Source organism: Haliotis rufescens, unplaced genomic scaffold, assembly GCF_023055435.1.
Source record: "Haliotis rufescens isolate VD_foot unplaced genomic scaffold, xgHalRufe1.0.p SCAF_9, whole genome shotgun sequence".
NCBI lineage: Eukaryota > Metazoa > Mollusca > Gastropoda > Lepetellida > Haliotidae > Haliotis > Haliotis rufescens.
The window spans coordinates 27295490-27309821 of NW_025964383.1; the positions used below are offsets into that span (position 1 = coordinate 27295490).

The 14332-nt window shown below is 40.8% G+C and overlaps 1 protein-coding gene across 1 annotated transcript; it reads right to left on the minus strand.

Moving 5' to 3' along the window:
* Positions 1–6919: 6919 nt before the first annotated feature.
* Positions 6920–14014, minus strand: LOC124129986 (monocarboxylate transporter 14-like). Its single transcript, XM_046493336.2, has 6 exons — positions 13960–14014; positions 10850–11053; positions 10061–10204; positions 8582–9562; positions 7444–7494; positions 6920–7269 (listed from the first exon to the last, which is right to left on the minus strand). The coding sequence occupies exons 2-6, from the start codon at positions 11046–11048 to the stop codon at positions 7208–7210; spliced, it is 1437 nt and encodes a 478-aa protein (XP_046349292.1). The 5' UTR covers positions 11049–11053; positions 13960–14014; the 3' UTR covers positions 6920–7207.
* Positions 14015–14332: the final 318 nt, after the last annotated feature.

Here is a 14332-nt window from a genome sequence, read left to right on the forward strand (position 1 = left end):
CCACGATATTGCTGGAATATTGCTAAAAGCGGCGTAAAACCATACTCACTCACTCACACTCTAATGATTTGTCGTGTTCGAAGTGTGCGGAGGTGTTGGCGTGTGGGGTGGATATTGCTTGAATATTGCTAAAAGGGGCGGAAGACTATATTCACTCACTCACAATATGATGACGACACGTATTAAGTGCGCTTAAATAACTTATAACGAGTACGTTTACAGTGTATGGTGGTGTGAAGCAAGGCTGCAAGCTATCCCCAACTCCATGTATGTGAATGGCCTGGCGGAAGGTAGTTAAGCAGCTGGGATTTGGCACAGATATAAGTGATGTAATATTATCACTGCCACTCTAGGCTGACGAAATCGCTTTCATTGCTCCAGACGCAGACAGACCGCAGACAATGTTAGAGAGCCATGTACATGCCGTACAAGATGGAGGTTGGAAACCAACAAGGACAAAAAGAAGGTGATCCTTCTCCGCACAGACTCTATGAATAGATCAATATGTCACATCAGTTGCGGTGAGCAGATAGTAGTTCTGACAAGCTGCTGTGCGTATCTGGGGAAATGGCGCAATGAAAACCTACATGTAGATATGAAGAAGACTGTTCGAGAATTATGTCACACTGCTAGCAGAGCTCTACACCAAGACTTTAGTACTGGCGCAATGAAGGCAGGTTATTTGACGTATACACCACGGTGGCCACTCAGTACTATTTAATGGACCAGGTGTTTGGGTGTTAGTATGTTCAGTGAAGCTCAGACTATACAGAATATGGCTTGTAGATATTTTGTTGAAGTGGGACGAAATGCTTCAAATACAGTCACAAAGGATATATGGGTAGTGTTTCGTGTACAACCGTGGTCACAGGTGGCCCAGTCGTCTAAGGCTCTGCATTTTGGCCCCTTGGACACGCCAGAAACCTATGATCATGGGTTCGAATCCAGGTTCGCCCATTTTTGTTTCTGGGTATGTCTGCACCAAAACCGTGCTCGGGGGTTTCACCAAAGTGGTAAACGTCTGTGACCTGCATCTCTTTGGGCTTTTCTTTCAAATTATTTACTGGAATACTGTTAAAAACAGCATAATCCCAACTCAGCTCACTTACTGCAGGCTCACTACAAGAATAGATCATATGACACCTGACAGGATGGTCCGGTGACAACAGCAACATGTTCACATTTTAAGAGCAGTTTTAAATCATGTGGGTGGACTAAAATAAAAACTGAATTATCCAGAATTCTTTTGTATTTGATTAACAGGTACGATTTAGTAGGTATACATGGAACTTTTATCTGAGAACATAAGATAACATGGTTTTAGGAGTGGTGATGGAATTCGTCGTGATTTCTGCCAGTCCATTGCATGCATTCTTATTGCCTCTTCAGATACATGAACTGTTCCCATATTAAACATGTCATGCATAATAGTTTCTATGCTCATACGTCTGTTTTTAACGCCAACATGCCAAGTCGCCTTCTGTCACCAATAGTCAAATGCTTTGGCCTACCTGCTTCCTTTATTGACTCAATTCCATCTCCACTCTCAATATTATTGTAAAACACGGTACACAGCTGATAGTGGAATACCTGTTCTCTCTGTAATGTCCTATGCTGATCTAATTCCTTGATTGTATAATTCAGAAATAATTTTAAAAAATTCAAAGCTGCCATTTCCACAGTGGTCTCGTTTGCCTCGGCCGGCTTGTTTACCAAGGGAGAAAACTCTGGTCACACTTTACAAATATGTTGTCTCCCTTGAATCAAAGTCAGAATAAGTTCTATATTTTCCCTTGGTGTGGTAAATATTGATGGTCAAAATGGTTTGAAAAATTCTTAATAATATCTGATCAAACTTAAGTATAATATATAATAACAGGAACCATGCTAATGAAATGAGATCAGGAGGGATAGGTATGAATTATTTAATTTATACAATTTTAAATAGAATATCAGAATTTTATCTTTAGACAAATATTTCAAAAGACGTAATAAAGGCAGGTAATGCCTTAATCTTGGATGGAAAGGAAAGATCGCGAGAACCACGGGAATGGATCCAAGAGTTAGTGTAGTTTTAGCGATATACGAGCCCTGGAGATACCGAGGACGAACAGCTGTGGGCTGCCAATGTAACTGATTCTAATAAATGTATATCTACATGCTCTTCAAAATGAATTGGATACCTGAAGTCTCCCGCATCGGCTTTGTAGATCATTTGTTACATTCAGAACATGTAATCATACATTACCAATTGAGAAGGGTGGTTTGACACAGAGCATGACAGATTGTGTTTAATATGTGAACGATTTGGGTGATGAATATCATTATTTACTGATATGCCCTTACTTTCAACTGTGCATTAATAGAAATATCCACGCTAAGTATGCTAACGGAATAAAGTAACTGTGGTTCATAGAAAGTGATGTTTATGTTGTGTTATTGAAAATACCAACATAATAGTTGGTTATTCTTCTGATCAAGACTTTATCATAACAAATACATTGACAAAACCCATACCTGGAGACAGCGACACGCCGCAGAAAAGGGGCAATTAACAATGGCAATATCGGGTGTGACCACTATTTGCATTGATACAGACGATGCAGTGGCGGCCCAATGAGGACACCAGATGATTGAAAACAGCCTGGGGGCTGTTGTTTCAAATTTCAAGCAAAGATTGATCCAACTGAGCAAGTGTTACCCGCTTCTTCTGGTCCTGTCGTAGGCGTCTCTCTCTCACATCCCTGGCATTGTCTATAGGGTGGTATTGGAAGAAGGTCTGGAGCAACAGGTAGCCTTGGCAGTACAGCAATGTTATGCTGGAAAAGTCTGTTACAGCACTTGCAACATGTGGGCGGTCACTATCGTACTACACGGGGAAGTTACGCCAATGCATTTGTACAAAGGGTAGAATATTGTTCTCTAAGGTTTGATGTACCTATGCACGTGAGAGACGAGGGCGATTCAGGACCTCATTCCAGGGTCGGACGTGAGACGTATCTACTTTACAAGTGCGGAAGGGATAGGTATCTGAATTCGCCGACATTTCTGCCTGATTCCAAAACTGTTTCCTGTAGCAGGACCGGAGCAGGTGCCTCATTCAAGAGATTCGACTCTGACAAGTTCGAGACATTCGTGAGTCCATTGACGAATAGAATAGGTCTGCCAATGCTTATACGTTTTATTGTGTTGCATTGTTCTGTAAACTGATCCCAGTGTGTTTCAATGTAATTTGTTTACTGTTCATTGATCTTGTGTAGTTATTTTCTGGTTTCAAAATTTAGCTCTGACGTATCGATCACAGATTGCTTATTGTTTCATAAAAATACTCATGAGCACGGGTATGGTGCAGACAAACTTCGGGACGAACCCGGATTCGGACTCCCAATCATAGGTTAAACTGTATCATTAAGTTTGTAATTGACGGCGGTTTCCTGTCAAAATGGGACGTCTGGTGGGTCTTCCGGCGACAATCACTGCACATCTGAGGCGACGAGGTACGGTTTGTGAAGATATTCGTCGAAGGCCAGGGATGCTTCTTGCAGTCACTGTTGCTGGCTGGAATCGATTTCGTAGGTGTGTTGGTCGAATCCAGTTGTCTTGTCGATTATTGGTTACGCGTGGCCTGCCAATCCGAGGATAGTCTCTGACTGCATTCGTCTGTTGCCAACGTTACCATAAACACCAAATGGTGTTTCTGTGGACGTTAAATTGTCTTGCAACATCACGTTGACTCGATCCTGCTTCAAGCATACCAATGGCTCGCAGACGCCCATTTTCGGACAGGCGTGGCATTTCGTAATGTTGAATAATTGCGTAGTTTTGTTGTTGTTCTGAGTGGTTGTTGTCTGAACGATGCTAAACAATGCATATGGAATCCCGTTAACGCACATGTTTTTATACCCTTTTTAGGATAGTGAAATGCATAATCAGTGCGAACCGGGATTCGAACCCACAATCATAGGTTTCTGACGTGCCCAAGGGACGCAACTCTGCACAGCGAATTGCGGCGCCTTAGACGACTGGGCCACCCGTGACCCCCTGATATCTCTGAAGTGGTGTTGGTTTGCCAAGTGTTTTCTTCCTGCAGCATCATGAGATATCAGCTATACTTTCGTCTTTCTTTGTCAAAGCACAACATAGTCGACCTCGTGGAAAACTCATTTATTTTTGCAACACAGAAATGTATAGCTTTACTGTTCTGTGTATATGTGTGTATATGTTTCACTACATATACATATCGCTATTTGAATATGCACGTAAGCACATAAACACATATTATTTTCATAACAATTAAGCTGCATGAATTGATAAAATACCCAACTGTTACCCTATTATGGAATGAACTGTGCACTAAATCCATATACGAGCGTACATGTATAATCTGAACCATCATACATACCTTAGTTATTATCAACTTTCATTCAGCTGACACCAATACTGACACTAGTTTCTTCACACCTACTGCGCCTAGTCAACTTTATCGCGGGGCGGTCGGGTAGCCTAGTGGTTAAAGCGTTCGCTCGTCACGCCGAGAACCGGGTTCGAATCCCGACATGGGTACAATGTGTGAAGCCCATTTCTGGTGTCCCCCGCCGTGATATTGCTGGAATATTGCTAAAAGCGGCGTAAAAACTCACTCACTCACTCACTCAACTTTATCGCCATAGGGCAGATTTGTGTTACACTTACAACATCAGAGATAAGGTGAATGTTATACGAGTACAGATGTGGGGTATCTACATCCTACGGTTTTCAATATCAGGCACACTTGCTTGAATAAACCCAAGCAACTCACAGCTCTCTCCTCTCTTGTTCCAAGAAAAGAAATATTTAAATCTTTTAAATCTATGTCTAAACTTCTTATTTCATGGTTATTATTGATGAGGAAAGGTAAGGGTTTTTTGAAACAGTATTTCCGTATTACAGCGCTCAATCTAATATGTACAAGCACATGCTAGTCCTAAATGGCTGCTGGTAATATATTATTTACCGTTTAATACTTAGGCACTATCCAATGATGCTTTACGTGTATTGCGTCGTTGGCTCCACAAGTTTTTATGTCTTTTATGTACAAAATCCACTAATATTCCATTCTATATTTCCACATCTCTGATGATACTCCAATTGTATGTCTATGTTCAACATGCTCTTCAGCATGACAAATGTATGTACTCATTAATCAGTCTCGTTCATCCGACACAGTGATCAGCGTACTCCGTGGTCATCTCCCCGCGAGTACACAGCCAGTGTTTTGATGCGAGGCGAGGCGCCTGGTAGCTGCATATTACAAAGTTGCAGAGATAAACTTTGCTTAACAATAAACAATAAATGCTTTAAATAAAGAAAACAGGATTAATCACATGCTTAAATTACCTCAATCTCATTAAAATCAGATATATTTCTCGCTATCGCCGAGGACATACCATTACAGGTCACGTCAGAAAAACCTTTTGTGAATATGACCGACGAACGTTGGTACTACCTAATTTATTTTATCCGACATACTCGTTAATCCGACATAATCATATGCAACCAGCCATGTCGGATTAACGGGACGTGACTGTATGTAGAATTTCGTTCTGTAGCGAAGCACACATGTAGCTTAGTCACAAAACGGTTCTCAGAGTTAACACAACTGCTTCAAGCAATATTTATTTTATATGTAGGTCAGGTATTCAACATTTTCCGACATTCTGAGAATGTACGCCTGAGACCAAGCGCCCGCCAACGTGGCGGAATGGCGGGCAATGCCATGGGCAACCATACGCCCGTCATGTTAATCAACAATATGTCATCAAGGTGTCTTGCAGGTATCGCCCAACATGGTGCGCACAGCGGATATTGATCATGACCTGCACGCCCGAAATTAATTTTGCACATATTTATCGTCATCACACCTTCACATTATTTCATCAGGGCCCACTTGCACAAAGCGATCTTAGCGCTAAGACTATTGTAAGCCTATGCTAAAGTATGGGACTTAAGATCATCTTAGCGCTAAGATCGCTTTGTGCAAGTGGGCCCAGGTCTCATAATTTTTGTCGGTAGTATATCGTCGCGAACTGTGTTTTCGAGCCCCTGAAAGTATTTCTCATTACTTGTCCAATAGGAAATCGCAATACACTAAGATTAAGTCTAAACTTTAAAAACATGTATTTCTGTTTACAATTGAATAGTCAAATGACCACATCTTGTCAACTTAATTGTGATAATCACTCGCCAAGCGAGAGGAGTCAATCAGGCGCCATCTTGTTACCGTCACCTCATTTCGAGCCCCTCCGTGACAGTCAAGTTATAAATAGATGCACAACGTGATCAGTCACGTGACATTACAGACAGGAAGTTTACAAACAGTAGCCGACATACCATAGGTGCTTACGATTGTTCTGATGAAAAATTATCATCAGATCAAGTTTGATTCTAATGTGAATTAGTGAAACAGTACGTTTTGATGTATGTCTTCATTACTTGAATATCTTACGTCGTGTAGCGTAATTCGTAACATAACTTCAGCGATAAGTGTCGAACACTTTGAAGTCTTCAGAGAGCTTTGAAGTTTCTACCTTGATTACGTCATTAAGCGCGTAGTATTTATGGGCTCGAAGAGAGGTGAGGCTCAAAAACATGTTATGTGGGGATATACAGTAAACTACGGTTATAACGAACTCAAAGGGCCCACTTATTTTAGTTCGTTATAACCGTAGTTCGTTACAAGAATATATACAACATATTTACAACAAATGGCCGAGACTAAAACGTAAGTTCGTTATATCAGTCAGTTCGTTATAAGCGTGTTCGTTATAACCGTAGTTCGTTATAAGCATATATACAGCATATTTACAACAAATGGCCGGGACTAAAAAGTAAGTTCGTTATATCAGTCAGTTCGTTATAAGCGTGTTCGTTATAACCGTAGTTCGTTATAAGCATATATACATCATATTTACAACAAATGGCCGGGACTAAAAAGTAAGTTCGGTATATCAGTCAGTTCTTTATAAGCGTGTTCGTTATAACCGAAGTTTCCTGTATATCAGGTGATTGTATCCGTCACAAAGGCGTCTCCTGCAAGCATCTCCCAGCAGAGGTAAATGCCACTTTATTCACTGGATGTGGACACATGGCGCAGACACATGCTGATGTCCCAATGGTTCCTTAACGCTACACTTGCTCCATCTAGCGGCTATGCATCCATTCTCTGTCATTACGTTCTTTTTGCCAAGCTAACAGCTGCTGCTGACATTGCACTTAATACCAAGGATGATCCTGATGAGATAAAATAATTATAGATGTAATATATGTCTACGCAAGCTGTCACGCCAGCATTTTCATACATTCTAGGCAATGCAGTCTCATTTAGTAAAAGGAGGAGGTATGAATTATCAATCGTTTCATTTTCTCTGTTTGTCACATATATAGATAATGATTATAATATCTTACCTGCAAAAATGTACGTATAGTCGTACACTCCACTTAACCTATAAATCCAACCTGAAAATATAAACGAAGTTTTCTGAATGTTATTATGGAAAAATAAACAATAATATACGGGCAAGGAATAAAGGATATGTTTAAATTTAGACTTCTGTTCATCTTCGCACGGGGCAAGGGAGATAACTGACTGAAAGTGTCCATTTTCACCCTTGCCGAACAAGGCTGGAATTTCGTGGCTTGGTCGTAGCATCCCTTATGGCTATTACGAGTTATGTCCCTCTTACTAACCAATCAGATTCCACCTCTCATATCACTTGCATTTGCTTTAAACAAAATGGCTGCGCCCTGTCAAGTTGATCTGATCGCTAACGAAGATCTTTATTGAGTGAGTGAGTTGGGTTTACAGCCGCTTTTTACACTATTCCAGTTATATCACGGCCATGTCGGCCTAATGAGGGAGGAAAGCCCGAAGTGATAATCAGGGCGAATCGGGATTCGAACCCACAATCATAGGTTTCTGGCCTGCCCAAGGGACGAAACTTTTCACAGCGAATGGCAGCGCCTTAGACGAGTGGGCCACCCGTGCCCCCAGATCTTTATTGTTATAAAACGGGTCTTATCATGTCATGTCAGCTCCTTGATCAAACAATGAAAAGATTGGGAAAATGTCTGCCGACGTCCAGGTGGCGGTACAAATGCTCTGCAAATCCTGCAACTGACCGAAATCTGTACGGCAGTCGCCATGTTCTTTATGAACCGGACGTCGATTTTGCTACGCAAGTTTGATTGGTCTATGCATAGACTCGTTGTTCCAGCCAAAATGTAACAGTTTTTACTCCATAATTCCAGCATAGGTCGACAAGGGTAGAAACTGGATTTTCTCAGTCAGTTCAGTCCCTTGCCTCGGGAAGATGGATAAAGCGTTATTATATTTAACTTTGCATTTAGGAAAACCCAACAGAATAGAATCTAGATCCATCTCCAACATTATAAGGATCAAAATACGAGCAGTTGATGATACAGAGATCTTGTTACCAAGGTAGTTATTGTGACAACGTGATCTCAGTTAAAACGCCACAGTGGGTTGCAGTGGAAATAGCGCATGACAAACAAATATCAGAACTGAGCAGTATCTTCCACTTACTTGCTATTGGGGGTCCTAATATGTATCCAATTCCCTGGAAGAAAAATGCAAACCCATACGCCACTGGAACATCCTTCACAGTTACCAAGTCTAGGACAATAGGGCCAATCAGAGTATTAATACCTTGGCTGTATGTCCCATATAGAATCCCAAACACCAACTGTGTGTTATACGTGTGAGAATATAGAGGGAAGAACAACACTATTATCCCAGAAAGTCCTAAAAGGCCAAACTGGATGATAATGTATGGTATTTTCGAATCTGAAGTCATCATTCCTGCAACTATTCTGGAAATGACACTACCAAATCCCATCGCCGTAAAAACAGTTGCAGCCTGATCCGACGAGCTTCCTTTAAGCTGAGTATAATAGGGGAGGTGAAATACAGCCGAAGATTCTGCTAGAGTCCACAGCGTCAAGCTGATGCAATACATAAGAAATGCCATTTCTTTAAATATTCTGAAAACAATAAAGACACTGCATATATGTGATTTAAGTCCTGCTTTTGCTGGATCGTAAAGTGATGGAGAAAGCGATACATTGTCATGACCTAAGGTTATTAAACCATGAATTGGTTGGTCAGTGGTTTCATGCTCCGTATCCTCTAAGCCATCAACTTCTGCTTTCTTTATTAATAAGGATATGGCAGTTTTGGATAGTTCATGCATAGAGGTATTATTTTCATCTGTGAGCTTGTTAGTTGGTGTTTCTTCTGTGGAGATAGTTAAACTTTGGGAATGTCCATGACGTAATGGCCTGAAAGTGACACCGGTGACACACATGTGAAATTCTACAGCACCAAGAATAAGCAAGGTCCCACTTAGATTGTAGTTCCTGAGAAGGTATCTCACAAGAGGCCCGGCAGCAAAAAGACCCATTCCTCCACCAGCACTGCACACACCAAATGCAATCTCTCGCCTCTTTAAAAAGTAGTTTCCAGCAACTACACCAACTACATTACAAGCAAGACACATACCAAATCCTGCAAAAAAGAAACAAAGTTCGTGTCATGTCATTTCAATAAGCAAAATCACAAATAGGGGTTTACATGATTTACTTTCACTCACTATATAGCATGTAGTATTGCATAAAATATAGGGCATCCTTTTAAGAATAACAACGCATCAACTGAAAAATATATCCAGCTCATTTGCAACTCCCAGCCTTACCCTGGGTGATGCATTGGTTTGAGTTAACCTTAGAAACTATAGCTGATAATATTAATATCTATCAATGCAATTATGATTACCAAGACGTTTTTAACGCAGACATTGTTTTCGTAATTGCTAATTAGATCCGCCGTCCATTACATATAGGTCACATTTTCAAAAATAAATATGAAAAAAAGTATTATTTGAAAGGAAATCGATCCTACATTTTTGCAAAGCGTCTCATATCAATGGGTTTTTTTTCCATTTAGACCCATATCTGATAAAATCACCAGTGAACTAACTCAGTATTTCCAAAATTGTCACAATACCTGATATTAAGCCATAGGTCAGTACAAGACCTAATACAGATTTGCAAAAGGAGGCACTCGTCATTCCAATAAATGTCAAAGCGCCAGCGATCAAGGCTGTGGTACGTGAACCAACTTTATCCTGGATTAAGCCAGCGACGGGACCTGTGAATTTGACAGTAAGTCGTTCAGGTATCTTAGAACTGCTTGTAGCCAGCAGTCAGTCAAAGTGTGCTAGCTAAACTGGGGAAAGGAAAGGCAAAGGTTGGTGAGAAGATTGTGAAAAGGTGTCGGTTATGTGTTTCATGGAGGACCTTCAAAGGCGGCATTAAACCCAACTCATTCACTCACTACAGTGAGTAATTCAGTGAGTGAGTGAGTGAGTGAGTTGGGTTTAACGCCGCTTTTAACATTATTCCAGTTATATCACGGCGTGTCAGCTTAATGTGGGAGGAAAGCCCGAAATGATGCAGGTCTTAGACGTTTACAACTTCGGTGAAACCCACGAGCACGGGTATGGTGCTGACAAACCTCGAAACATAATCGGGGCGAACCGGGATTCGAATCACAATCATAGGTTTCTGGCGTGCCCAACTCTGCATAGCGAATCGCGGCGCCTTAGACGACTGTGCCACCCGAGCCGCCGAGCCCAGTAAATCAGGTTAATGTTATAGGGTATCAGTTTATATCAAAATGTAAAAACAAGCTCTCTATTTTCTCATATTAAATGGATAGAGTTACGAGATGGAGAGTTTTCAATAAATATGACACATTTATGTTAGGATATCGATCTTGATGACATTGACATACCTAGTAAAGTACACGTCCCAAAGTTTATGGAGCCTACCCAGGAGGTCTTCGTCAGATCGTTTTCAATTTCATCCAACATGGCGATGTTCATGACGCCCGGAGAGTACGCCAGTAGCCCTACCATGAACTGTAGGGCGAAAGCAGCTGCCAGGACCACCCAGGCGTAGCCTCGGTCTATATTTGGGTTTGAGACTTCCATTCTGTCTGCATGAAGGACACGCATGATAACATATTCACATTACATATTCACAATATCTTGTTTGTTTGTTTGTTGTTTAACGCCGCACTCAGCAATATTCCAGCTGTATGACGGCGGTCTGTAAATAATCGGGTCTGGACCAGACAATCCAGTGATTGACATCACGAGCATCGATCCACGGAATTGGGATACGATGACATGCATCAACCAAGTCAGCGAGCCTGACCACCCGATCCCGTTAGTCGCCTCTTGCGACAAGCATGGTCGCCTTTTACTCACAATATTTAATATGAACACATATAGAGTCTGTGATATCTTTCAACATAGCAAAACATAAATTTACTGTAACATCATATCATAATATTGTTATAATTAAGACAAACCAGACAGGGTTATCAAATACTGACAAAACTTAGTGTTAATCGCAATGTCTTTTCCAGTGCGACCTCTGTGAAAGAGGTTTCATTCGTGGGAAGATACATAAATTAAACAGTTTAAGCAAACATACATCCATAATTTTCAAATGGCATGTGTACGTTAGTGGGTCGTGAGTGAGTTAGGTGAGCTTAACCCCGCTTTGAACAGTATTTTGGTTATATGACGGCATGTCACCTTAATGTGGGAGGAAGGCCCGAAGTGTTGGATGTCTCAGACGTTTACCACCTTGGTGAACGCTAGTGGGTAGTTGGCTCTTTTATTTGCATGATGATGTAAGGGAGGTAACTCTAAACCCGGAAGTATTTCTATAAATAGAACGCAATGTTAACGTCTTTTGGAATGGTTGTGTGAGTGTTGTGATGATGTCATCATAGTAATACCGTCTCCTGGTTATGGAGATGGGCAGAAATAAACGTGTGATCAATATGTCAAATCATTATGATTTACATCATCGTATTCGTGCGATTTTCGTACATATCTCCTGAAAGGAACACACTATTGACCTTAAGCTAAAGGTTCAATCAAATTATCAATTTAGCTTTCACAGCGTTTTACATTAATGATGTGGTGAGTGCGCCGTTAAACAACAAATAAACAAAACACATTTAGAAATGTTGTTTTACATATTATTATTATTATCATAGAGTCTTTACCAAGACAAAAACAGCTAATGGCGTACCATCATTCTCATTCCGTAAAAAAAAAAAAAAAAAAAAATAAAAAAAAATCAATGCAGAATTCCCTGGTGTGCTGGGTTTGAAATCGAAAAAAACACAGCGGAATTATGTCAACTCACTTAGAGGGGCGGTCGGGTAGCCTAGTGGTTAAAGCGTTCGCTCGTCACGCCGAAGACCCGGGTTCGATTCCCGACATGGGTACAATGCGTGAAGCCCATTTCTGGTGTCCCCTGTCGTGATATTGCTGGAATATTGCTAAAAGCGGCGTAAAGCCATACTCACTCACTCAACTCACTTAGATGGAAAGTATCGGTATTTAATATAACGTTCAAAGTGACTGTGCACTCTATTATGAGCACTGATACAGTCGGTTAACACAGACCTACATGGAAGGTAGCACAAGGTGATACAATGGCATGAAGCTTTAATCCAAACACATCTAGACACTCTTCATCCAGTTTTAGCAGCTATAATGACTGCAGTTGACAAAACTAGAATGACTCCCTGTATTAACATTGATTTTTACACACACACACACACAAAAAGAAAGAAAAAAACCCCGTAAATTACATGTAACCTTAAGCGACAGACGCATTTAATGCCGACTTTCAGGTCCCGCAGACACTGTAATTTCCACTTTCGATCTTTCGTTTCAGATCTTAATAATTACAGTAATTATGAGTACTCCTCTTTTATATTATATAAACCTTTCAAAAGCATATCACAGCTAAAATAGTATCATCTCGTGACTGCTTTTAACATATATTAGTACCCGTGGCCCGATCATGACATATTGTGTAACGACGCCTCCCCGGATCAGTCACGTCACGTTTGCACTTATTCAGTTGTCCCGGGCAACCACATAAACGAGTTTGAAATTTTTACCTCATTTACATCACTGTGAATTAATGCTCTCAACAGCAAGTTATTTGCGTAAGTGGTGACGCTGATATAGCCTACCGAGAGGATGGAGACAGAAGGGAGGCTGTGGTTGTGGAATGATGGAGATGTACTGATTTTTGTTGTTGTTGTTTAACGCTGCACTCAGCAAAATTCCAGCTTTGTGACGACGGTCTGTAAATAGCGAGTCTGGACCAGTCAATCCAGTGATTGGCATAACGTCTGGACCAGACAATCCAGTGACTGACATCACGAGTATCGATCTACGCAATTGGGATACGATGACATGCATCAACCAAGTCAACGAGACTGACCCCCCGATCCGGTTAGTCGCCTCTTACGACAAGCATAGTCGCAGATGTACTGATAGAGCATAGTCTAACTCAGAAGTGTTTCAGAAAACTCATTAACAATAATAAGCTTTTGGGATATATTTTTTACATTAAAACTTTATCATCATGAAACAGTAAGATATGAATCCTTCCACCAAAGATGTGTTTGTAATGTGCAAATGAATTTTCAATGAATGAACACCGCGTTAAGCAATATTCTAGCCATACTTCTCAATTCATTTTACACAACAGTGTGGTTGTAGTCAAAGGCTAGCTATCAAACACACAAGCTAAGGCATGTGACAGGAAAGCATTAAGCCGAGTCCAATTTGAGTCATCCAGTACACACATGCAGAAGGTTGATAATACAGATGCCTCGTGGATTGCCTTGGAGAATAAAGGCATGCCAATCTTGAGTGGTCGAATGGAGGCTAAACATCAGCTATAGATTGAGAAATAATCATGCATATTGTCAATATACATTTGCAAAAACAATGACTACTACAACGATCTCATACGTATGCTTTAAAGCTACATTGTGCATTCTACAATGGTGATCCTTACCTCTCAACCCACCTCCACTATCGTCACGTTCAGACACGGAAGAGCTGAATGTGTCGTCACTCCATAGCACACAGCCAGTTGGTTGAAACTGGGTCGTATCGACCGACGCCTGTGTATAAATAGATTACGGCCTCTATGCGATACAGGTCTATACTATTTGGGAAGTCTAGATTATTGCAGTATCAGGAAATGATGAGAGTCTATGGCCTCCTTTTTATTATATTTCATAACAATAATTTAACAACTGTTTTATCTGTCAAATATGTTCATGTCAGAGATTAGATGTTAGTCTAGGCTTTCAGATACAACAGTGATATTGACCGGCCACTGACCTGACTTGACCGGGTTAAGCGCATGTCCTCTGGTTTAAACA

What these genes read in the sequence shown, in the direction of transcription:
- LOC124129986 (XM_046493336.2), bottom strand. Translation starts at nt 11,048, where the DNA reads ATGGAAGTCTCAAACCCAAATATAGACCGAGGCTACGCCTGGGTGGTC. An exon ending in TGGGACGTGTACTTTACTAG is followed by an intron (nt 10,205 to 10,849) that starts GTATGTCAATGT and finishes TCAAATTCACAG; the next exon opens with GTCCCGTCGCTGGCTTAATC. An exon ending in CTATACGTACATTTTTGCAG is followed by an intron (nt 7,270 to 7,443) that starts GTAAGATATTAT and finishes TTATCTCATCAG; the next exon opens with GATCATCCTTGGTATTAAGT.